This window comes from Bubalus bubalis, chromosome 24 (assembly GCF_019923935.1).
Source record: "Bubalus bubalis isolate 160015118507 breed Murrah chromosome 24, NDDB_SH_1, whole genome shotgun sequence".
Lineage (NCBI taxonomy): Eukaryota > Metazoa > Chordata > Mammalia > Artiodactyla > Bovidae > Bubalus > Bubalus bubalis.
In genome coordinates this window covers 20,999,102-21,024,506 of record NC_059180.1, presented here as the reverse complement: position 1 = coordinate 21,024,506, position 25,405 = coordinate 20,999,102, and the positions used below count along the sequence as shown (strand labels likewise).

Here is a 25,405-nt window from a genome sequence, read left to right as displayed (position 1 = left end):
AGCCGCCTGGAATGCAGGAGACCTGGGTTGGGAAGATCCCCTGGAGAAGGGAAAGGCTACTCACTCCAGTACTCTGGCCTGGAGAATTCCATGGACTATACAATCCATGGGGTTGCCAAGAGTCAGACATGACTGAACGACTTTCACTTTCGCTGGTCTCCTCACTGTGCTTGGGCCACGCTGGCTTCCTTGCTGCTCCTCAAATATGCCCAGCACTAAGCTTCTGTAGGACATTTACATCTGCTACTCACTGGGCTTTGAGCTTGCCCCCTAGGCAACCACGGCGCCAACTTCTCACTTTGTGCAAGTCTCTGTGCTACTGTCCACCCCTCGGGGAAGTCTGTCCTATCTCAAAGAGCACCCACCCCTCCCTGCTGGTTTGTGCACCTGCTACCCCTTTCTCTACAGCACTTATCACTGCCTCATATCATAGTAAGGATGAAGTCACCTGTGAACTCACTTACCACCTGGCATATGGCACCTTAGTTCCCTGACCAGGGATGGAACCCGTGCCCCTGGCACTGGAAGCTTGGAGTCTTAACCACTGGACCACCAGGGAAGTCCCTAGAATTCAGTTTATTTGTTTTTTTAAGTCTGTCTTCCCCTACTTACTGAGGGCAGGGTCTTGGTTTTATGCTTGAATACTACCCGGACCACAGAAAGTAACCTTGGTGCATGAATTCTTTCACTCAACTAATCTCGACTGAAGTTTCTGCTACAATCTTTACAGTTGAGGACAGAAATGAAATCAGTTTTTGCTCTTCAGTAACTCAGAGTTTAGTTAATGATTTACCTGAGATTAGAGCACACGTTGTCGAGACAGTCTTGGAGTTTTGGGCATTTTTGGGAGCTTAAGTAGTCATACCTGTTCTGACAGGTAGGCAGCAACTGACCTGGGGAACATACACTCCTCTTTGTCCTCCCCGAGCTTAGCTGGCTTCAGAGTTAAACTTCCCACAGGGAGGCTGACTTAAGAGGCCGCACACATTTTGTCTGACTCATACAATGTGTCATCTGAGTTCAGATTTGACAATGGGAAGCACTCATCAAAACCAAAACCAAAACCAAAAACCTTGGCCATCTGGCTCCTCCTGGAAATCGGAAGATTTGAGGAGCTGGGCCAGGATTCCCACATGGCCAAAGAGAGCTGGCGCTTCCTCAGGCTCTTCACAGCCATGGAGCCTCCCAGTCCATCTTCCACTTGGCCTGTTTCCTGACTAATCCCAGGAGGAGATGAGATTCCGAGATAAAAACAAGAATCTCAGAAGTGCCTTGGAGCTTCCCCCCCGCCGCACCCCCCCTCCCCCGCCCCGGGAACTTCAGTATCTTTCTGGGTGGTACGTGCCCCCCAGACAACACAAATGTACTCATTCTTCCGGGGACTCCCAAGTTCTCCACCCTGGGCCCTGTGAGAAGACCTTCAGGCTCTTTCTCCTGTTCCTTCTCTGGCTTGCTAAATTGCTCAGTCATGTCCGACCCTTTGCGACCCAGTGGACTGTAACTGGCCAGGCTCCTCTGTCCATGAGATTCTCCAGGCAAGAATATTGGAGTGGGTTGCCAGGCTCTCCTCCAGGGGATCCTCCCCACAGAGGGATAGAACCTGGGTCTCTTGTGATTCCAGCATTGGCAGATGGGTTCTTCACCCCTAGCGCCACTTGGGAGAACCTTGCTCCTTCCCTGGAGAAGGGTCCTTTCCCTGCCAGCCTCACCTGCCCACTCGAGCATGTCCTCAATATTCTCCGCTGCCCCAGGCACAAGACGGGTCTGATCTGTGTCCTCGAGCCTCAGGATGAAGCTCCCTTGGTGCTTCTTGGCAAAGATGTAGTTGTACAAGGCAGTGCGGAGGCCACCCAGGTGCAAGAAGCCTGATGGAAGAAGGGGACAACCCAGATGAGACGGGGAAGATGAAGGGCAAGTCAATTCTGCTTGTGATAAAAGGGCCCAAAGAACAGCAAAGCCCAGGAAATGGCTCTCCCTGTCCCATCTCTCCAGCAGTCAGGCTGTTACAGAAGAGGACTGGGGTGGCTGACTCATTTACCCTCATCCCAGAAGTGGAAGAACACCCAGGTTTTGGAGCTTATCATTTTGTAAAACGGCTCCAGCTCTCCCCACCTGCACCCATCGTTCTACTCTGAGATTTGCCTTGAGACCAAGTTTCACCCAAAGGGGAAACAGATGGTTAGTCACTGAAGCTACTTCACACATGCATTTCATTTATGCAAATTCAATGAGGTCCCTGGATAAAAAAACACTTTGCTAATTGAAAATACTGTATAATTAATTACATTTTGCACATACCCTCTATGCACTGTACAGACTAACCACATCACACATTTTGAATTTTGACTACTTAATGCTCTAAATGCTGCCTTTAGATACTAATGAAAACTAATATTCGATTCCACTGTATTTCTCCACCCAAGTTTAAACTCTTAAAAGACTTTACTTTTCTCATGATTTTTGACTGAATAGTTAGAATGAACAGTTTTCCCAGGGCTGTCATTTCCTCCCTTACCCTGCCTTCTTTGGACCAGGTCGTGGCCCTGTCTTCACAATGAGCTCATTTGCATGAAACAGGAACGCTCCTCTGGGATCAGGCAGACTCTAGCTCAACACTGATTATATAGGTGACCTTCAGCTAGTTATTGCAAGGACACCACAAAACCAGAGTTCCCCAAGATAGAAGACAGGGGTCGAGTAGTTGAAACCAAGACATCTTACAGATCTTGATTCAAATTCTGCTCCCCTTGGATATTCTACTTGATTTTTGTGAGCTTCAATTTCCTAATTTGTTGAGAGAGATGGACAACAAAAAATAGAAACCTTCCTTGCAAGATTGCTGTGAGGCATAAATGCTGATCAGAGTACACCATTAATTTTAGCTATTACAATGATCTATATTCTTCTTTCTGTAGTCAATTGCCTTGCCAATATGGGCTTTTCCAGCAAATCATCAAGGAAACAAGACTTAAGATCATCATAAAGGAGGCTTCTGCTTGTTAAGTGCTTTCCATGAGGTAACACACCTTTCCAGTGCCTCAGCTGGATTACCTCAAATGATGAGGCAGGTACTATTATCAGCTGTATTTGGCAGGTGTTAAAATTCAGAGGTTCAATGCTTTGCTCAAGTGGCAAAGCCAGAAATCTGCAGCCAGACCATCCCAGGCCTTTGCACCCAAACCAGAGCTTGTCTGAAAACTGTTGGCAGTTCACAACCAAGTAGGTACAGAAATAGCAAGTAAACGCTTAGAAACTGAGAGCATTTTGACAGAATAATTTTACATCTGTTGAATTCAACAGAAAGTCTCATATTTTGTATGCTTTCCAGAGTTTCAATTTTCTAGTAATTTCTTCATATGGATTTTATAAAAGTATTAATCTGTAATTCACTGGAAATCATAAGTCTGTCAAACCCAGGGGTGGTTTGAGGAGCAGGCTCTACACTATAGTGCCAGGCAAGAAATATCCTTGTCATCCTGTGCAGCTGGGATCTTTTACAATGGTAGCTTTGGGACCCAAGAGTTTAGAACGAGAGGTGTGCTTTTTGTGAAGAGGGTAGGAGGTTGCCTCAGATGGAAAAGAACCTGAGGAACTAGTGGGAAGGCCACTAGGGTACACAATGGGTCCCTGCCCCACTCTGGCTTGCTAAGCTCCAACACTAACCACAGGACCGTTGTACCTCCAATTTCCTCTGCCCAGAAGGTTCCTTCTATTCGTTTCAGGTATCTAGCTCCTTGTTACTTGGTTCTCAACTCTCATGGCACCTCCTCAGCAACGCATTCCTGAGCATCCTACCTGACCCTTTGTCCCCTACATTGCTTCACCTCGTGCATGACACATGTGACTGTTTAAAACTACAGCTATTTTTTTTACATGTTTGTAGCAGTCACTCCAGTACTCTTGCCTGGAAAATCCCATGGACAGAGGAGCCTGGTAGGCTGCAGTCCATGGGGTCGCTAGGAGTCGGACACGACTGAGCGACTTCACTTTCACTTTTCACTTTCATGCACTGGAGAAGGAAATGGCAACCCACTCCAGTGTTCTTGCCTGGAGAATCCCGGGGACGGGGCAGCCTGCTGGGCTGCCGTCTCTGGGGTCGCACAGAGTCGAACACGACTGAAGCGACTTAGCAGCAGCAGCAGCAGCAGTCACTACCAGTATAGGCTTCCTGGGAGCGGGGGCCCTACTTTCTCCAAGGCCGTTGCATCTCAGTGCCTAGAACAGGCTGTACTCAATAAACATTTGTTGAATACACAAGAAAAAAGGAACCCAAAGAAATGGTACAGTACGATAAGCATGAAATTCCTGGCAACGCGAATTATTTTCGCTCGTAAACATATTTCTATCTCCGTATAATGAGGTCTCACTGCCCCGCCAGTCTGACTCCACCGGAAGGGATTCGTTCGGAATGTTCGGGGGGCGGGCAAGAGACGGTGGGCCTCGGCCTGCAGCGTCACGTCCGCCAAGGTTACCTGTGGGGCTGGGGGCGAACCGCACTCGCACCGCAGCCCCGGGATCAGTGACCAGGCTGGCTTCGCGCCGCCCCATCAGGCGGCCCAAGGCAGCCGGGGACCTCCCGGGATGCAGCAACTTCTTCAGGAGCACCGCCATGTGGGGTGGCATAGCCACACGTGGGCTTCTCCGTGCATCACTTCCGGGGACTGCTCCCAGCCAATCCGCTTCCGCCACAGAAGGCGCAACCCCGCCCCTTAAAGGCGCCAGCCTCCTAGCCTGCAAGCCCACGCCCCCCTCCCAAGACTGCGGCCCCACTCGGCCTCAAGGGGGCAGAGCCTAGCAAGCGGGCGATTTCCCGGGCCCGCCCCCTTCGGTTCTCGAAAGCTAAAGCGTGGCAGGGGCCGGGCCGGGGAAGCGGAGGAGGCGGGTCTCCATAGAAACCTCCACCTGTTTCCGGCCAGGCTGTGCAAGATTAGGGGCTGCTGCGGGGGCCAATCTCAGCCAGCTCGCCTTTTCCCGGCGGCCTCTGCGGGAGCGGTGGGTGTTGTACACAATCATCATGGCGGCGGCCGGAGCCCCGGATGGTGAGTGTGGAGGGGGTGGCGGGCGCCCGGGTCGGGCAGGGATGAAGCGTGCGCTCCTAGGGGACGTGGCCCGGCGTTGGGGGGAGCAGTAACCTGGCTCGGGCGCATTGGTCCGGCGGTCCCCGCGCAGAGTCTGGTTCCAGGCCCAGCCCGCGGCGAGCGTCCACCCCCTAACCCCCTTGCAGGCATGGAGGAGCCTGGCATGGACACGGAGGCCGAGACCGAGGCGCCCGCGCGGTCCCTCAACTGCGTGGAGGCCGAAGCCGCGGCGGGGGCGGCGGCCGAGGACTCCTGCGCAGCGCGAGGCAGCCTGCAGCCGGCCCCGGCCCAGCCCCCTGGGGACCCCGCGGCCCAGGCCTCGGTCAGCAACGGCGAGGACGCGGGCGGCGGCGCGGGCAGGGAGCTGGTGGACCTGAAGATCATCTGGAACAAGACTAAGCACGACGTCAAGTTTCCCCTGGACAGTACGGGCTCCGAGCTGAAACAGAAGATTCATTCTATTACAGGTAATCCCCGTGGCGCTGACAGCCTTCCCCCACCGCACCTGCCTACTGTATACGCTGTGCTAGGTATCGCGTTGCCTGTGTTCTTATATCAGTTTTCTCAATGCTACCAACAGCCTGCCGAAGTAAGTAGTAATGTACCCGTTATTCAGATGGGGAAAATGAGAACCAAAGTCAGAGCCAATCGGCTGAGCTGGGTTTCAGGCCCAGCGCTGACTCTTAGGGCCCAAGTTTCTAACTCCTGTTTCTAACATCTCCAATAAAATCACCTAAGGCATTTGTTAAGTTTACAGCTTCTAGGCCCTTCCCCCTGGAGAGTTTGATTCAGTGGGGCTGGAATGTGGCCAGGAATTATTTTTAGCGAGTTTCAGGTAATTCTAATAAGGGAAGTTTGGGAATCACTGCTGGGGGCTATCATGCTGGCCCCTTCACAGAAGCTCCTATTACGTAGATTTATCTTATTTACAGCACTTTGCCATCTGAAATGATTTCCTTTTTAAACTTTCTCTGGGTAGCCTGTAAGCTCCATAAAAACAGAAACCTTGTTGATTTCTATATCCGTGATATTTGTGGACATTCACTTACTATTTGAGTCACAGGGTGGTTGAGGAACTACTTGGAAGGAATAATACCTGCTATGGCAATAGGTGGGTAGGTTTAGTCGCTCACTTGTATCCAACTCTCTGGGACTCTGTGGGCTGTATCCTGCCAGGCTCCTCTGTCCATGGGATTTCCCAGGCAAGAAGACTGGAGTAGGTTGCCATGCCCTCCTCCAGGGGATCTTTCCAACCCAGGGATCGAACCCAGGTCTCCTGCATTGCAGGCAGACTCTTTACTGACAGAGCCACCAGGGAAGCCCTGATATGACGATAGTGGTAAAGAATCCACCTGCCAGTGCAGGAGACATAAGAGATGTAGGTTCAATCCCTGGGTTGGGAAGATCCCCTGGAGGAGGAAATGGCAACCCACTCCAGTGGGTTCTTGCCTGACAAATTCCAAGGACAGAGGAGCCTGGTGGACTACAGTCCATGGGGTTGCAAAGAGTTGGACACGACTGAGCACCACATTGATTGGTTACTTAATACCTTGTGCTGCACTAAATGCTCTATATTTGTCCCATCTCTTAGTCCTTAAAGCAAATTCATACAGAAGGAACTATTGTCATCTCTGTTATGAGGTTCCGGAGGCTCAGAGGTTGTAAATTGCCTAAGTGCACGACAGTGATTAGCAGTAAAGCAGTATTCACTTATGGGTCTGTTATACAAAGAATATTTTTTTCATTTCTTTTTTTCACTGTCCTCTGCCTTTTCCCAAGGTCTCCCGCCTGCCATGCAGAAAGTCATGTATAAGGGACTTGTCCCTGAGGATAAGACATTGAGAGAAATAAAAGTGACCAGCGGGGCCAAGATCATGGTGGTTGGCTCCACGATAAATGATGTTTTAGCAGTAAACACACCCAAAGATGCTGCCCAGCAGGACGCAAAAGCCGAAGAGAACAAGAAGGAGCCCCTCTGCAGGCAGAAAGTGAGTCTGTTGTGTGATTGTTGGTCCTAGGAAGAGTGAGGCTTTGTCTTCTCGAGCCTAGGCTGGTTGTCTCCTTTCTAGAATAAGCTCCTTTTCGGACAGGGCCCATGATGGAAATTTATGGCAGCAGTTGGGTGCGGCTGGCTGTTGAGTGGAGGTGACAACTACCTGAGATTTGCGTCTCTGTCTCGTCTGGCGGGTCAGTGTGTCTCAAGTCTATCTACTTTAGGATGAGGCCTTGGTAAAGGCAGGCTTCAGACCAGGTATTGAAACCGATGCAGGTTTCTCTCCTATTTAGCACCAGAGAAAAGTGCCACTATTAGAATTGATCCTGCATTCACACCAATGATTACATTTGTTTTTTTGGCTTATGGCTTCCTCCAAGTCCACAAGCCTTTTTCTCCATAGGTAGGGAAATCAGTAGCTTTCAGCAGTCCCTCTGAAACTGGCTGTTCCAGGAAGCCAAATGAAGCTGACATGGAAGATAACTACACTGATTTTTTTTTTCCTTCCCTCCTTCCTGGTCATGAAATGGGGGTCTGATTTTTCACATGCTCTGTTGCTTGTTTCAGATGGAAGAGATCCAGCCTTGTTTTGTGCTCACTGTAGCCATTCAGATTCTTTTTTGCAACTAGGAAAAGTAAGAGTGTTTCACTGTGGAGGGAACTGGTTGAAAGAATGGTCACTTGCGATCTTATCACCGCAAACCCCGCTCGTAGTTACCGAGCCTCCTGGCCACTCTTAGTGTGTTCCAGGATAATAGATATTTTCAACTCAACCTGTACCCTGCAGAGAGTAGACCGACCTTGACCAACATTAATTTCAGTGACCTTAGGCATCAAGGCACACTGCCAACAGCGTGACACAGTATTTTGTGTTACAGGTTTATAATCCCTTATATGTGCTACCAGAACCCCAAGTCTGAAAACCAAAAGTGTTCTTACAGATTAGGCAGCAACACCCAACCAGAATTAGCATTGATAGTCATGTTTTACCCTAGAAATGTTAACATGTTTGGTGACAGGTGTTTCCCAAGACCCCCACAAAGAATATCAAGTAATGTATTTTAAAACTGTATTATGTTTATACAAAACATTTGTCCATAGGGTTTCAGATAAGGGATTGTAAATCTCTGTTCACATCTAAAAGGTGTTTATTTGGACATTTTCCTCTCCAGATATGGGGTGATATGAACCAGTTGAGTTCATTTCCATTTTCCTATATTCCTTTGCCACGACATATGAAATTGTCAAATAGGAACATGTCAAACATGAGTCTTTCCCCTGGTCACGCCTTTGGAGCATAACATGCTTCTTAAATATAGGTTTTGAGTTACTAATGGTAGCTTAACAAGCTTAGAACTGTTCTCCACAGTGAAGGGAAAATTCTTCAAAAGTTACTTGGGATGTATGAGTCAAATTAAACTTCTAATCCACACAGCTTTGTTCCATTGATGCCAGTTATGAGGCCTAAGGTGGCCTAATGAGAGGGACCCATTCTCCTAGCTTTCCATCAGCTTGTTCAAGAATCTGGGGCTGATACGTAGAGTGACCTTTTGCTCGTAGTCTGGCACTTCTGAAGTCATTCCTAACCAGAGGGTTTCCGCCATGCCAGTGAGGGTTTGAACTGGCTTGTGGCCACCTGGTACTTAAATTCAATGAAATGTTTACTCTCTACCCACCCATTACCCACAATTCTAGCTTGACCAGATAGCGACTGTACCGCTAAAGCCACAGATGGAGAGGAAACAAGACTCCGGCATTTGGACCAGACCAGAGCAGTTTTCAGGGGCTGTGTGCCTAATTAGAACCCTTTAAGAGCCGCTTCAAACTCCTGAGGAGGGAGTGGAATTCGGCTTACTTGTCAGACTATAGAGTAGTTAACATTTCTCTTTGGAAAAGTGGCTCTTGAGCTTTCTGGTTAGCTCGGTTGAGGATGGGGTAGTGGGGAAGATTTCTGCAGTGGGCTGAATCTCCATTTGTTGAAGAAATGTCCCTTCTAAGGGAGCTAAGCTGATTGTCACATCCTTACAGGTTTCTGTGGGAGTTTGAGTTAACGGAAATGGCTGTCCCCATTTTGTACCTGCCAGGAGAGCAAGCACCCTTTGTGGCTCTCTTTAAGCTAGCTGTGTAGTCTTTTCAGTGGTGATTTCAGGGGAGGGAGAGAAGGAAGTCGAGTTTATGTGAATTAGCAATCTGGAAATCCTGATTGCTCTAAAGCTTTGATGTCTACTATGGTAGCCACATGTGGCTGATTAAAATTCAGTAATATTAAGAATTCAGTTCTTACTCATGCTAGCCACATTTCAAGTGCTCAACAACCAAAGTGGCCCTCGGCTACTGTTTTGGGCAGCACAGATACAGAATATTCCCATCACAGAAATTTTTGCTGGACAGCACTGCCCTGTCGTGTCAGGGACCCATAATCTGTAGTCAGGACAAGCTTTTGAACCAAAATATTAAGGCTTGCTTCATCCTGTTTTTTAAAGAGGTAGTAAAAGATAGAAATGCAGTCAGCTGTTTCATATAATTATCTTTTTCTGACTTGTAGCAACACAGGAAAGTGTTGGATAAAGGAAAACCTGAAGACGTGATGCCGTCTGTTAAGGGTGCTCAGGTAAGCCAAACTCCTTTGTGAGCATTCTCAAAAGGAACCAGCCTCCACCTCTGCCTTCTTGAGGTTCCTGCAGTCGTGTCCTCAACTCCTGTCTTCTCCTGCCTTGCCTTGTTACTGGTTCCTCTCTCTTTTACCATGCTCTTGTGCCCCCAGGAGCGCCTGCCAGCTGTACCGTTATCTGGCATGTACAACAAGTCTGGAGGAAAAGTGAGGCTTACCTTTAAGCTAGAACAAGACCAGCTGTGGATTGGCACTAAAGGTACGGGCTGCCCTCGCCTCTTCCTGGCTCGCTGCCTCTGGCACCCAGCAGGGCTCGGGTTCACCTCTGCTCCTCAGTCTGGAATCTCTCTCTCCACTGTGCTTTGCGTGCTTTGGATTTTGCTTTTTGATGCTCGCCTCTATTTGGGCCCTCTTCCCTCATTCTTTTCAGTCTGATCTCAGGGCCAATCCATCAAACATTGGCTCTTCAGTTGCAGCCAGAACCAGAGGTTCCAAACATGTGGCGTGAGGGCCAGGTCCTGTCTGTGGACAAGGGTTGTCTGAGTTTACACACAGTCTATGAAAATCAAGAGATTTCACTGGATCAGAGTTTTTTGTTTGTTCGTTTTTTGTTTTGGCTTCTCTTGAAAAGAAGCAAAAGATCTAGCCATTCTGGACCTACGTTTTCAGCGGCAGACAGAGATCAGCTGGAGCCAAGTAGCCATTGCAGGTGGACCACACTGTGGTCCTCACTGTCCCGTTCGTCTTTTACTGTGGCCAGCTTTGTTCACGTGTGTCACCTGCCTGGCCCCTGTAGGTCCGAGGCTGCCTGGCTCAGGACCTGCCTTCCCTCCTTGCCTGGTTGCCCCCTGCTGCCCCCTGCCTTCCCTGCCTGTGTCTGGGAGTCAGGCATGCTGTTTGCTGGGAAGTGTCTCTGACTGATGTCCCTCTCATTTCCCCCAGATGGTTCAAAGTCTTGTCAGTTACATTCTGGAATTATCTGCATCTCTTTCTTTTCCCCTCTGTTGTGTCTGTTGATTCCTAGCATCTGTGAACTTTGTTAAAGCACGTTAACCTCTATGCCAACCCCGTCTGCGATCTCTTCTGTCCTGCCCATTTTCCACACTGCTTTTTCCTCAGTGGTTCCTGTGCTCAAAAACCAGCTCTTTAAGGCCAAGTTCAGATGCCTCAACCTAGTGTCCAGTATTCTCAACCATGGGGTTCACTTTTAGATTTTTGATCCAGGTTCCTGCCCCACTTGCCCTTTTGTGCCCTGCATACTTGAGCTGCATCACTCCATGAGCTTCCCACCACGCTTTGCACAGGTCATGTTTCGGTCATGCTATGCCTTTGCCCAGGATGCCTACTTCCTGTTCCTATTATTAACAAAAATCTTCCAAGGTCCTAATATGCTCTTCTAAGGAAGCCTTCCCTGATATCTCCCCACCCTGCAAATGAGCAGCTGCCGCTTCTGTCCACAGAGCACCCTGCTTTATCCCTGGAGCACTCATTACTCTCAGACTTATCTGTCCCCTATCAGACTCCTGGAAGGAACCGAACGTGCCCAGTTCCCCTGTTTCTGGCCAGCACTGCAGGTATTCAGAGCTCGAGGTAGATGTAAAGAGAAGTATAGTGGTGTGCATTGTGTAAGGCTAGCTGGTTTCAGGGATAGGCCATTTAGTATGATTCTGCTTAAAATGGGACCAAGGGGGTGTTAATGGCTCAGTTGTGTCCGACTCTTTCCACCCCACAGACTGTGGCCCAACAGGCTTCTCTATCCACAGAATTCCCCAGATAAGAATACTGGAGTGGGTTACCATTCCCTTCTCCAGGGGATCTTCCAGACCCAGGGATTGAACCCCGGTCTCCCACATTGTAGGCAGATTCTTTACCGTCTGAGTCACCAGGGAATCCCAAAATGGGACCAAAGTTTTAGGGAAAATAATTGGAGCAGGAGTGATGGGGAATGAGATTATAATCATCTTAAAATGTGAAAGTAGGTTTCTCATTTTTAACCCAGTCTTGTTTCTTAAAATGAACAAAGACCTAAACTGCCAAGACACTTGAGTTTTCTAACAGTTTTGTGATTCCCTGCCCCAGTCTTCTTTTTCACTTTTGACTCTTACTGCATAGGCAAGGCAAGTTGTGCATAAAACTTAAGGGCTTTCCCAGTCTTCCCAGGGTGCTTTTGAACTCTGTAATAGGTCATTCTCTTCCACAGAGCCTGGCACATCATGAGTTTTCTTCAGTCATGAGCTGCCCCAACTCTGTCAGATCCTCACTTCCTCATGACCTTGCAGGGGAGTTGGCTTAGTTCTCCATCGTCGGCAGGCTTGCCAGAACCCTGCCTCTTCCTTGGCCTGCACTTTCACTCCTGCAGCCTACTGGGAGGCCGGGATCAAGGCTGCTGGCCGGGAGGGTGGGTACAGGTAGGGGAACTGGATGAGGACTGAGTGTGTAAGCCTTCGTTGGTTCTTAGGGAATGTTTCCAGGTGGTGAAGTTTTATAGGATACAATGGCATAACTGCTGGGGCTAATGACAGCCTCCCTTCCGTATGTTAGAGGTTTTGTTTCAGCTCATAGAAGCTACCACCTTTCTGCCGTGGCCTGAAGGCAGAGCTCTGGAAGAATCTTGGTGGATCACGGTTCAGAACTGTTGAAAGCCTCGTGGCTCACCAGCCTCATTAAAGAGCCTGGCTGTGAACATGCACGTCTTCAAAGGGTGACCAGGACCAGGATTTCCCTTCCCACCCAGGCGGTGGTGTCCGTGTCCCTCAGGCTTTCTTCTCACCGCGGGCCCAGGAGTCCTGCCCGCTGAGTGTCCTAAGCACTGTCCTAGGAGGACAGCTTGTTCTGGGAGTTGGCTTCCAGCCACTGGCTTCATCTTTCTGCTGAAGTGACCGTCCCAGCGGCTCATTGACGTCTTTCTCAACGGGGTGCTGTATGGAGTGGCATGCAGTGGCTCCTGCTTGTGGCTTCAGCTGTCCTTGCTAGAGTGTGTGGGAGGCAGGACCGACAGCCTCAGGCCCGGCGGAGCAAGGAGAATGAGCTCCAGGCAGGAGATGGGACCTGTGACCTCGTGAAGCTGCCACGGGGAGCATGTGCCCTGTGTGTAGGGCACTCGGGTCTCTAATCTAGCTGATTGCTGTCACTTAGGAATGTGGGCCCAGGATTGTTGAATCTTTCCGTGTTTTCAAGAGAAGCCCGAGTCCATGTTTTTGTGTGAAATCTCTGGACGGTTCAAAATGGCTGATGTTTAAAACAGTTTCCATCTTAAAAGACCAGTGCTGGTCAGATCCTGCCTGTGGGTGACTGTGTTAGAGCCACTCAGAAAATCAAAATCTGAATGAGCATCTTCAGGCCCCATCTCCCTACCCACCTTTTTCAGAGACCCATAGGGTAGAAGTTATGTGTCTCAAGCCACTAGCTAGATGACAGTCCAGGGCTCTAAGTTCCTGGGGTTTTGTCGGCTTATCTCCTTTTTAGATTTTTGCTTTGTGCAAAGCCCGTAGTGAGCTTTTTCCAGCACGGTTTCACCTTTTGCTGAGAGCTCCCTGTCCCGAGGTGTCTGCTGCTTCCGGGCGGTGGTTTTGCCGCACAGGCGCCACCGCCCTCTTTCGTGCTGCTTGTCTCCAGTCTCATCTCACTCCAGGCATGCCTCGCTGCCGCCTCTTTCTTAACTGCCATCCTTAGACTTGCTGCAGAAGGGCTTTTGACCCAATGTGATAAGTACATCCCGAGGGTTAACCAGAAGAGGTTATGGATGTTCTCAGCTTGTTCAAGTGTGTGTGTTTGGAGGGGTGGGAGACTGGGGAGGGAAGGGCCTGGGAGGAGGAGTGGGCAGGATCAGGGTGGGAGACTGGGGAGGGGGAGGGAGAGGGGCTGGGAGGGGGGGGTGAGGTGGATCTGGGTGGGAGACTGGGAGGGAGGGGGCTGGGAGGGGGAGTGGGCAGGATCAGGGTTGGAGACTGGGGAGGGAAGGAGCTGGGATGGGGAGTGAGGTGGATCTGGGTGGGAGACTGGGAGGGAGGGGGCTGGGGGGGGGGAGCGGGCAGGATCAAGGGATAGAAACTGGTCTTATACCTCAAGCAGCCAGCCCCTTTCCTGTACAAGTAGCAGGGGGGTACAGCTGCCTCCTCCTGGTCCCTTGACTATCCCAGGCACCAAAGACCTCAGCTGGAGCTGGACTTGGCGACAAGGGTGCAGAGGAGTTTCCTGGGTATTTGTCAGTCGTCAGGCTCCAGAGAGAAACACCAGGATAGCTCTATCTATGCTCTCGGAAACCTTTAATGCACACCTGCCAAGTGCTGTGCCCCACTTGCTCCTAGGAAGTCCCCACCTCCCAAACAGGGCTTGAGGTTCACTGGCCAGAGGGAGGGGGTGGATCCCCCGGCCGCCAGCCCTGAGGAGGGGTGGGGGGGGCCTTTAATGATCTCTGTGATCCCTCTCAACTTAGAGCGGACTGAGAAACTGCCCATGGGTTCCATTAAAAACGTGGTCAGCGAGCCCATCGAAGGGCACGAGGACTATCACATGATGGTAAGTGGCCGGCGGCCTCGCCCGCACCGCCTCCAGCAGGGAGGGGAGAGCTCAGTGTGGAGAAGAAACAGTCTTAAGACCCTTCTGTTGTCTTTCCATTCTTAGAACTTAATCCATGACCTGCTCCTAGTTCTGTTGATTTTGCAGCCAACCCCCCCCACCCACCACCTTCACGCAGTTTAAAGGGGATACATTTTTATCTCTTGCCAGTCTCTCATATCTGTAATATTTTGTTTTTAGACCAGGAAAATAAATGCAAAGAGGAGGTTAATGGCTTGTGGGTCTTCATTTTAAGTTTTGTCTCGTGTATGAAACAGAGCTTCCCACTAGCCTTGGCTCCTGTGAGGGCACCAGGCTGCCCCCTTCTGCCGCGAGGTGCTTACCCCGGGGGGCTGCCCTCAAGTGGCCAAGGATCCTGTGGGGAGGGTGGGGCCTTGACCTGGTTCTGCCTGGAGTTGCGCTCAGGGGAGCGGCTGCTCTTCCGCAGACAGAGCCTCTGGAGACGTTCTCCGGGTCTGCAGAGCAGAGCAGGGATGAGCAACCCTGAGCAGTGAGGCAGAGCCCTTGCGCTCTCCCAGCACTGTTGAAGGGGCCGCTTTAAAAATGAAGTTGAGCCGCCTCTTTCCAAAGTCGCTGTGGCAGGGACAGGACCTGAGCAGCAATAGGGTGTGAGTGGGGCCACCTGCCCTGCTCAGTCTGAGGAGGTGACCTTGCGGTAGCCATGTCACCCCATCCCAGGGAGGAGCTGCCGCTCGTGGCTGGCGTACAGAGTTTGCGGTAGAGGGAGGCATTGGAAAGTCCGGGAAGAGGGCATATCCAGCTGTGGCCCTTCTCTTGGCAGATGGCAGGGCCCCTGGCTCTGGGAAGTCAGCCAGTCGTGTCCCCTGTGCAGCCCTGTGGGGGTCTGGCAGTGCAGGGTTGCCCCAGGCCGCAGTTGGCAGTGCAGCTCTGGGTGCCCAGCTCACCGGTCCTCTTCCTGGTAGAGGTGGTGATGGCTCAGGCTCCTCCCAGGCCCTCTAGTCTCTGTGTAGGGCTTGCAGGTGATTTGTTATTTTTTTGCTCAGTTATTTTTTCTGTTTTAAAAGTTGGACTTTAATATTGTCATCTGGGCCCCTCCCTTCACTCCGTTTTGAAAGGTTTGTCCCACCAGTTTGACCCCATAAGGTTCACAGCCACAGTTTTCAGTCTGGGGAGAGGAATTTCCAACAAGTAGCATGGACCATTTTGGACATATTGTAAGGAGGTGGTGTGGATGGCTAATGCTTTTGCATTTAGTTTAAATGCGGATTTCTCTCTGGAGCTGTTGCTGGCAGAGGTGGGTTCTAATTGCCCCCTTTCTTTTCTAAGCACCATCGAGTGCCTTGGCCTTTGTCTTAATGAAGATGTCTATTCCCTCTTTGTAGATGCCATTTCACTAGATTCACAGTTCACCTTAGAAAGGGGTGGCTGTGCTTTTTGATTTTTACAGAAATGTTAAAAGAGTGCTGAAAAGAACCAAGAGTACTATAACAAACCCATATATCCATCAACCAAGAAAGGACTGTTGTAAATATCTTGCAACTTGTTTTCAGTCTTGCTCTAAATAAAGGAAAATCCACCAACAGTGAATATGTCCCCATTGGCTTCCCTTTGCCCTTGTCATGATTTATCACATGGATCCTTCCCATCTCTATGCGTTTATTTTCACGTGTATCCATGACCAAGATACAGTATTGTTTTGTGTTTTTTCAGTTTTCATAAATGGTATCATGGTATGTATCGTTCTGCAACTTGCTTTTTTTTTGGCTCGACATTATGATCTGTCTGTATTCACTCTAGATCCAGTTCATACCTTGTAAAAGTAAATCCAGTGTTCATATGAGTAGGTTATTTTTAATTTTGCGTTCCCTTACCGATGGATATGTAGGTGGTTTCCAGGTTTTTATCATTTCTGACAGTGCTGCTTTCAACACTCCTGTCCTCGTGCATGTGTGGCCGTTTGCCTAGGGCAGTGGTTCTCAAACTGGTGTCTGGGTCGGCAGTATTAGCTCACCTGGGAACTTGTTAGACGTGCATATCCGCAGGCCCCACCCCAACTCTCTGGAATCAGGAAGTCTCAGGGCTGGAGCCCCGAGTCTGATCTAACAAGCCCCCAGCTGGCCCTGCTGCACATGTGAGTTCGGGAACCACCGCTTTAGGATCGGCTATGCCTAACGCTCCCACACCTTTTTATGTTTTATTTATTCATTTATTTTTGACAGGAGAATGCTCCCCATGTGCACAGTTGTTTTTGTTTTTTTTCCCCTTTCCATTTTAATGAATTCACTTCTCAGCCCTCCCCGTGTTTGTTGTGCTGCCTGCTCAGTCTCCTGACGTCTGAAGTACCGCTTGGTTTTCCTTTTTCCCTTCCAGGCGTTTCAGTTGGGCCCCACGGAAGCCTCTTACTACTGGGTGTACTGGGTTCCAACTCAATATGTGGATGCAATCAAAGACACTGTGCTGGGGAAATGGCAGTATTTTTGAAAGCACTTTCACCTCTGGCCCAGGAGACTGACCCAAAGTGAAGGACATTGCTGGGAGAGGCCTGCAGCATCCCTGGATTTCAGAGTTCTGGAACTTTGTTCAAAAATATCTATATCCAATCTGAGGTGATGTGGTGACTGAAGCCAGAGGTGATGTACTTTCACCATTAGCTTAATTTTAACTTAAAATCACCGGTTCCCTTTCTTGCAGTCAGCTTCATACCATTTTTAAAAGTCAATACGGTGGAAATCAATAAATCTGAATTCTGAACATGTTGTGTGGAATACTCTTAAGTGTGTTTGAGAGTAGATCTACCAATTGTGTTTAGAAAGGAATGATCAAAAGCTTTCTGATTTTTTGGTTGTTGTTTGTTTTTAAGTGATTTCACCTGAAATATTTTCATAACTCTGGTTGCAAACATTTGGACTGCGTTGTGATGAGTTAGGGGTGGGTTTTTTTTTTCCTTTTTCATACAAAATTGTATGCAAAATGTGGGGGTTAGTAAGCCATATTTCTCTGTCCACTGGTTCAGAATGAATTCTTTCCCTTCTTATTTTCTCACTTCCTAGATGGGAATTTTTGTTTCTGAAAACCCAAAGATGTCAGTTCCTCCTTTTGTACCTCATCACCACTTCCTTGCCTGGCCTCCCTCCCGCCACGCTGCTGCTCGTGAATGCATGGCAGGAGAGGAAGAGCCAGGGGTCTGGTGTGTGCTGAGCAGCGGAGTGTGTCCCAGCGACTCCGGTCTGACTGTCTTGCCCTTTGGGCCCCGATCTCTGGGGAGACGGCACTGCCGCTTTGACAGTTGCCTATGCCCCTCGCTGATTCGGCTTTGAGGCCCAGCCTGGCATGGGTGTGCCGACAGAGGCCCCTCTGAGAGGAGCCAGGTGGAAGCCAGTTATACAGCCATACAGCCACAGACTCAGATCCTTCCTCCTTTCTTTAGAAGTTTTGAGAAACCCTTCAGCAGTCCAATGATTCTTTCAGTGACGCGTCTGCATCTGGTCCTTCTGCTCATGCATTACGTTCAAGTGTCCTTCATCCCAGGTTTAGAGATGCTGCCTTTCTCAAGAAGAAGTCATCTGACCTAGTGGGTTGGCCGATGTATTTCAACATCGAAAATGGGATAAACGGCTTTCGTGATTAGCGCTCCCTCTTCCGGGTTTAGCCCTTACCATCCTCTGTCCACGTGAAGTTCTGTCTCCCAGTGGTTTGGTTGACTCTGGAACGAGGGACGGTCTCTTGGTGAATGATACCCTTTGTGCTGTTCGCTGTTGCTCTGCTGCTGTCTTTGCGATTCTCCTCTCACTGGTGCAGGCCCTTATAGTAAGGTTTGGCAGGAGATGTCCCAAACTTCACATTCTGGATTCTAGACTGTTAGCCTTCTTTCTGTGAAACGTATTAGCATGTGTTCGCCTAAGATGACTATTCCTTGTGAGCCAGTTCATGGTGATCTGCGCCCTTCCCCTTCTAAGCCGTAGTTCAAGAATCCAGCCCATCCAGACCGACTCTTGCTTTTCGTGGTGTTGTCCATGCCAGGTTACGGATCTAGGCAGGAAACTCTCCTCTTGCTTTTCTGGGGGGCACAAGTTCGTCTGGGAAGTGTAGCATCCAGGAGACAGCCTGTTTTCCACCCCTTGCAAAAGGCGCAGTACCTGTAGCTCTTCTGTCCTTGTCAGCCCGCAGTCCTTGGAGGAAAGAGCATGTCTTTGCTGCTTGTGGAAGCCTCGCTCTGCAGTTGACAGGCCTCGCGTGCTCACGGAGTTGCGGCGCGGTTTGAATGCTGCTCTTTCTGTTGGCCAGCCTGCCTGTCCCAGAGGCTTGTCCAGACAGTGCCACATGCCCGCTCTTGAAGCAGGCGTCCTGTCCCCATTTTGCGGGGCTGCTCCCCAAGGCCCTTCCCACCAGGTTCCCCCTTCGCCCTGCTCGGGCGGCTGCCCCCCGCCCACCTCTGCCACCTGATGCCCCTTCCTCCCAGTGACAGCGTGCATCCCAACTCCCTGCTCCCCAAGGGCCAAACCGCTTCTCGCTCAGGCCAGTGTCGTCTCAAAACAGGACCAAAGCCTGTGTGAGCCTTTTTATTTGAAGTAAAAATGGTGCTTTTTTCCTTACTTGGAGATCTTCTATATAAATACTGTAAATGACATCTTTTCGTATGGACCTGTTCGAGCGTTGCTTTCCAGAGCCCATGAACAGTGCTGGCCCGATCTTGGGCTCTGGCTGCCCCATCCATGTGGAGCCCTTTGCGGGAAGCCCCAGCGAGCAGAGGAGCCGCGCCTGGGTCCCAGCAGCGCTCACTAGTCTGTCACTTGGCCCGTGAGCGGGCTCGTCGTCATCTTCTTACGGTCCAGGATGTACTGAGTAAATCTGTGTTAGCAAATTCAGACACTCCTTCCCCTTCAGTAGCATCACGGTGTTCATTCTCCCTCAGGCTTCTCCCCACGCGGAGTCCTCGCTGGGGAGGGGGCAGGACCCCTCGCGGGGCTCTGAGGGCGGGCAGGGGGGTGAGGCTGCCTTCTCTCGTGGAGCTGGCAGCCCTTTCGCAGGACAACAAGCCTTTCCTTCCCTCCCCTCCGCCACTTGGCAGAGTAGTGACGAGGTATCCCTGCCCTCAGCTCTGTTTCAGTCAGCCTTTTCAGAAAACTGAGAGAGAGGGTCTCGAGACTTGCTCCGACTCTTTTGGTATTCAGTATTCAACTATTTGGTATTGTTTTAATTGATGATGGGCCTTTTGCAAGTAGCATCAGCTCTTTTTAAAAAGAAAGTCAAGCTGAGCTAAGGGTGCACTTTGCTGTATCGCGGACATGGTGGGACAGGTGAGGCCTCTGTAGGCTCCTGCTTTCCGTGACGAGGGCCAGGGAGACTCCCTTCGCCACTCAGTTGCCAGATCTCAGCTGGAAGGGGCTGCCTTGCTTCTTCCTCTCCCTTTCACCAGGTGCCTGGAGGAACGGTCCCAGGCGCTCACACTTGGCCCGCCCTCTTTGCCAGAGGCAGGACCCTGTGTGCCAAGGGTGGCTTGCTTTCCACCCTGTCCTCTGAGGGCACCTCTTTCTCTCCTGGCCTGTTGTCTTGGAAAGGATAGTCCTTTTGTCTTCAGGCTTTGTGATCAAGTCATCTCCAGTTGGGACTGGCACCTGTTCCCTTCGCGGGGCCTGGTGGCCTTTCTGAAGTCGCAGGTGGTCAGGAGCCCTCCAGTGTGTGACATCTGGTCAGTTGACCTGCCAGGCTGGGTGGTTCTACTGCTTTCTGAATTTCTAAGAATCTCTTTTTCTTTGCTAACGAGTTCTGCAGATTTATTTGACAATGTACGTAAGTACCATGTTCTCCTTGTGGTGTACGCTCTGTTCTGGTTTTTGTTTTTAATCAAATGCCTGTTTGGGAGGAGATGAACGTATTTAGTCTATTAGATTTGCGCTGCTGGAAAATTTTTTTTTTAAAGTGTAACCTTGACTAGCTGTCTTATTATTGTTTATCCTGTAAGATTAGTCTATCAATTAAAGTTTGATAATTAATTGTGGCTCCTTTTCCTTCCAGTTCTTCATGCGCCTGATCTGTAGTGGGGGTTGACAAACATTGAAACTGGGCCCAGAGTCACTTTTTGTCCAGTTGTGGGGTACCATGTCACCATCTTCCTTGTTCGGCTTTTAGGTATATCCACATTTGTTCCTGCTGAAAATAGCTGATAAAGGGATCTGACTTGATGCGCTCCGTGTGAGTCCAGCTCCCAGCTTGGCGGTCAGCCATGTCCCTGTCAGGGCCTTCCTCCTCTGCCCGGCCCCCAGGGGCTGGAGGGCAGGCCGCCATGCAGTCCTCATTCTTCTAGGACACATTTGATCAAACACTGAGATGGAGATGCAGTTTCAGCCGCAGCCACAAAGACCCAGGAGGAAGGAGGGAGGTCCGTTACCAACAGCGGGATGAAAGCAGAGACCTGGGCATGAGCAGTGACTGTAGTTGGCAGAACTGGTTTTGACTCAGCACTGCTCCCATTGGACCCTCTCTCCTCTTCGCCCTACTTGGTAAATGTTCCTCAAGGTTCTGGTCTCACTGCCCCTTCCTGGCTCTTTGTAGTTTCCCATTGCCTCATAATCCTTGAACCACACCGTTAGATTCTTAAGGTTCTGACTGATACGGGGGTGGGGGCTGTGCTCCGTGCTGTATGTGGCCTGACGCCCCTTGGGAATCTTCTGTGTAAAGGGCACTTCTGAACTCTTACTGGAGGCACCTTAAACCGGGTAGGGTGATTGAGCCTCCTCAGACGAAGAGTGAGATGAACTCCGCTCTGAAGATCGTACCATATTTTGGGGGGAGACACCTTGGCATTTTCTCAGCTGTGAGTAACTCAGAACACTCGACAGCAGGGACCCCACAAAACACTGTCGTAAGGGCAAGAGGCGAGGACTTCCTCCTGCTTTTGCCCGAAGCGGTCTAACTCATCCTGGTTGTAGGAAGTTGCTGTGCCTCCCACCCAGGAGGCCTCTGCCGACACCACTGGGCTGTTTTCAGCTGGGATTAACCTCTGCCTTTTCCAGTCTCTTGAGGCTATTTTTGTTCGGAAGCCTTATTAGTCTGTCTTATTCTACTGATAGACCCCTCCCTACTCTTCACCTCATTTTATAACTCCTAACTTTCAAGTTTCTTCTATTTCTTCACTTTCCTCTCTATCTCATTGTAATCACTTGATGTCTTCCCTTTTTTGTACATTTTCAAACCTACAGAAAGTTGAAAAATGCTAGTGACCACATCGTGCTTTTACCTGGGTTCACCAGTTGTTAAAACGTTAACTCCATTTGCCTTCTCTTCACATGCATACTTAATTTTGCTGAATCACTTGACTGCCTTACAGATGCCATGACATGTTTCGTGTGGATACGTAAGCAGCATCTCCAAAGAGTAAGGCCATTATTACACCTTAGCACGACACGGGTACCTGACCTAAGAAAACGAATATCAATTCAGTAATATCACCTAATATATAGATGATGTGAAATTAGTAATACTAGTTAATACATCTTCTAGAATGGTTCTTCCCAATCAATAATTCTTATGTTTCTGAGTCCTGTATTTTTTTAAAAATATCCTTTTAACTTTGTCATTGCTAGCCTTGCTCTCCCTTTAAAGAAACCTCCCCTCCATGTGTCTCTAATCATCATTTGTATCCTGACTCCCTGCTCTCTTCTCTTCCTGTCTTGAGTGTTAACCCTGTTACCAAGGCTTCTGGAGCTGTGGTTCCGGAGGTGGTCGGGGGACAGGCACCCACCTGGCAGAGTCACCTTGTTCTGTGCCTTCCCTCCCACATGTGAGACTTGCTGACTGCAGGGATCCACGACTGAGGACTCAGTTATTGGTGACAAACCCAGTTCATGTGAATTACGCAAGGGGATTGTAACCAGAAAGTCCAGTGTCAGACCTAGGCCTGTGTGGGCACCCAATTCACATCAGGTGCCTGACCCTCCAGCTCTCAGCTCTACTTTGTTCTCTGTTGACTCAGCTTCTAGCAGATGCAACCCCGAGGGAAAGAGAAGTGTTTTCTTGCCCAGGAATTCCAGAGTAGAAATACCAGACAGGGCTCTTACTGGCGTGTTACCCTGCCCTCCACAAGACACAATAACCTTAGCATCCGAGACATGTTGTTCCCGGTGACTTCAGCTGTGAGTCTGGGGCTTTGAGATGAACACTCCAGACTGTAGAAGACCGCAGCATTGGCAGCCACCCGGCAGGCTTTGGACCTCATGCTCTGTGCCAGGCCAGTTACTGGGAAAGGACCTTCTGCAGGGCTCCAGCCTTGAGAAAGAATGGGTGCTCCTGAACCCTCTCCAGTGGGGCACATTGTTTAACATCAGCTCTTGCATTGAGTCTGTCCACTGCCAGGCACCAGGACAGATAAAAGTATGTGCATTCCATTGTCATCACTCCATCACCTCTTGTCAGCCCCTTACCCATCGGAGGAAACTTTGAGAAGAGACCTAGCCAAGGTCACATGCTTGTCACAGACCGAGGCTGTGATTCAGAATCCAGATGTGCCTGACCCCAGAGTCTGCTCAGAGATGCTGGTCTTATTGTTGAGAACTTAGGAAAGAGCTTGGCTACTTGGTTTTGCTTTCATATTTTTTTTCTTTTTTCTCCCCAGTTTAATCTTAAGGGTACTAACATGTTTGTGAGTTGTTTTTTAAACTTTGAACTTTGATATTTATTGCTTGGCCACCATTTAAAAAATCGAGACAGTAAATAGTACATGGGCTTGATAGAGAAATCTCAAATGGTAGAGAAGTCTCACATAGTTCTCCTAGCTCTCCACCCCAGCTGTGTTCCATCCCTGAAGGAAGCAGAGTTCACTTTAGGCTTAAGCACCAAGAGGCCATCTCATGAGCAGAGGGTCGGTCATTCCCATGTAAATCCCTTAACAGAGTTGGGGTATCCACAGAGGAACTTCAAAGCAGGAGGAAATGGGTCCAGAGGAAGCACCAGCCTAGAGTTCTAGATCATTATCTGTCATCTGTTTGGGTATCCCACAAGCAAATCCAACATCCCAAACTGAAACGATATCCCTCTTTCTTTTCCTTTTTGGCCACTCCACGTGGCATGCCAGATCTTAGTTCCCTGATCAGGGACTGAACCGCTTCCCGGTGCAATGGAAACATGGAGTCTTAACTGGCTGGGCCACCAGGGAAGCCCCTGTATCCCTCTTCAGTCTGATCCTCCTCTCTTCCCTCTTACAGACAGCAGTTCACCCAGGACCAGTAACCCCAAGCCATGAACTTGAGAGATAGCCTAGACTCTGACTTCCTCTGTCATCTGACCACCTGCTATTTTTATCCCCGGAGTATTTTTGCAATCCCTCTTCTCTTTATCCCAACCTGCAAATCTGCATCTCTCTCGGGTTCTTCTGGTACCCAGCACTTTCGTCCCCTTCAGTTTACCCTCTGCACAGCCAGCTGCCAACCACTGAGCTCAAGTATGGCTGACTGCTTCTGCTCTGGGAAATCCTGCCTACTGCCTACAAGTTCCTTACCAGACAAGGGAGGCCCTGCTTCGTGACCTGATCCCAGCCACAGCTTTAACCACAGGCCAACCCAGGATTTCACCCTCCAGTCATAACACCTGCCTGAACCAATGGCATTTCACCTCCTGTGCTCACGTGGTGCTGCCGTGGCTCCTGCCCATGCCATGGGGCTGACACCGGCGGAGCCTTAGGAATACAGCCCAGGCTTCACTGCTTGAGAATTCCTTTCCCAAGCCTCGGCTCCTAATGAACTACTCCCAGTTTTCACAGATGTCTTACTTTTTCCACAAAATGTGTTTATATTTAGAAAATACTAACAAAAATAAGCCAAGGTATTTCTACCACATGGTGGTAATCGAGTCTTTTGGTATGTGTCGTATGGAAATAGAATCCCGCTGTTTATAGTCTGTTCTGTGGAAAGAATCCACCAGCAATGTGGGAGGCCTGGGTTCGATCCCTGGGTTGGGAAGATCCCCTGGAGTAAGGGAAAGGCTACCCACTCCAGTATTCTGACCTGGAGAATTCCATGGACTATATAGTCCATGGGGTTGCAGAGTCGGACAGGACTGAAGGACTTTTTTTTTTTTTTTTATGACTCACTTTCACTGAAAAATAAAATACCAATTTTTCACAAAGTTGTTCCCATTGAACCGATCCCACTGTGGGACATCCAGCTGAATGCCGTCCATATACTTGGTTACACCCTATCATGTTGTCTTCTTAACAGATTTCAAACAGGATAGTTGATGGGCTGTCACCTAGTCACCATCTGTTGACACTGTGCTACCGTTTCTTTTTTCTTTTTCCTGAACCATTCAAAAGCTACCTGCAGGGACTTTTACCTGGTGGTCCAGTGGCTAAGACTTCAAGCTCCCAATGCCGGGGGCCCAGGTTCAATACCTGATCAGGGAACTACATCCCACATGCCACAACTAACACCCGGAGCAGCCTAAAGTCACCTGCAGACATCTTGCTGCTTCACTTCTAAATTCTCCCGAGCATAAGGTTAGTTTACTACACAATACTGATTATATGTAAGAAATTTAACATTGTTTTATCACCTATGTAGAGTCCAGTTGTCCTCGAAATGTCCTGTAAAGTCCCACCTTCTGGATTTGTTTCATGATCAGTTCGATGAAGAATACCACAAAGGTGACGTGTCCTCTCATGACTTCAGGAGCAGCTCAGTCAATGCTTGGTATCATTGGTGATGCCGAATATGAAACATCACATGGATCTTCACAGTCTGCTCTACCAGATGGTGAGCTTCCAGCGAGCAGACTTTACACTTGTGACCCAAGGCCCCGCCTGGAGGAGTGCTCCGCAATGGCTGGCACACCGGAGTTATGTCAGGTGCATGAGTGCCCTGGCTGTTTGGGGGAGACAGAACAGCACTGGGCCCAGACGCAGGTCGTGACAGGCCTCCCAGCCACCCTTTCCCAAAGGGACCTGCCTGCAGCAGACACACCTTGGAATGCTGTATTTGGCCAGTTTGCTGCCTATGTATAGGGGCACCCTGGCTTCTCAAAGAACTTTACAGCAAGTTTTTAGACCAGAAAGGACTTTGCTGTTTGAACATGCACCCAGATTCTAAAAACCACTATCACCAAATAATGTGTGGTTGTTCCCCCCCATTCTGGCTCCTTTAAGACTTAGAGCCACCACAGAATGGCTGTGAGTGGGCCATGTCACGGCAGGTA

The 25,405-nt window shown here is 49.7% G+C and overlaps 2 protein-coding genes across 4 annotated transcripts in view; one reads left to right on the top strand and one right to left on the bottom strand.

The window, feature by feature from the left end:
- The window catches only part of EARS2 (glutamyl-tRNA synthetase 2, mitochondrial), a 34,390-nt gene extending 29,728 nt beyond the window's left edge, over positions 1-4,662 (bottom strand). For both annotated transcript variants that reach the window (XM_006071173.4, XM_044935587.2), the window contains exons 1-2: positions 4,473-4,662; positions 1,710-1,865 (exon numbers count right to left, since the gene is read on the bottom strand). In XM_006071173.4, the coding sequence (XP_006071235.4) occupies positions 1,710-1,865; positions 4,473-4,623 (307 nt within the window). In that variant the 5' untranslated portion in view covers positions 4,624-4,662. The remainder of the gene's footprint in view (positions 1-1,709; positions 1,866-4,472) is intronic.
- Positions 4,663-4,811: 149 nt separating this feature from the next.
- On the top strand, positions 4,812-20,219 carry UBFD1 (ubiquitin family domain containing 1). 2 transcript variants are annotated; one of them, XM_006071172.4, is made up of 7 exons: positions 4,842-5,039; positions 5,225-5,545; positions 6,858-7,066; positions 9,617-9,682; positions 9,836-9,941; positions 14,118-14,200; positions 16,592-20,219. In XM_006071172.4, exons 1-7 carry the CDS (start codon positions 5,015-5,017, stop codon positions 16,700-16,702), a joined length of 921 nt encoding a protein of 306 aa, XP_006071234.1. In that variant the 5' UTR covers positions 4,842-5,014; the 3' UTR covers positions 16,703-20,219. The 2 variants fall into 2 exon arrangements, with proteins under 2 accessions (XP_025130473.1, XP_006071234.1); XM_025274688.2 differs by lacking the exon at positions 16,592-20,219 and having other exon boundaries at positions 4,812-5,039; positions 13,822-14,148.
- The last annotated feature ends 5,186 nt before the right edge of the window (positions 20,220-25,405 follow it).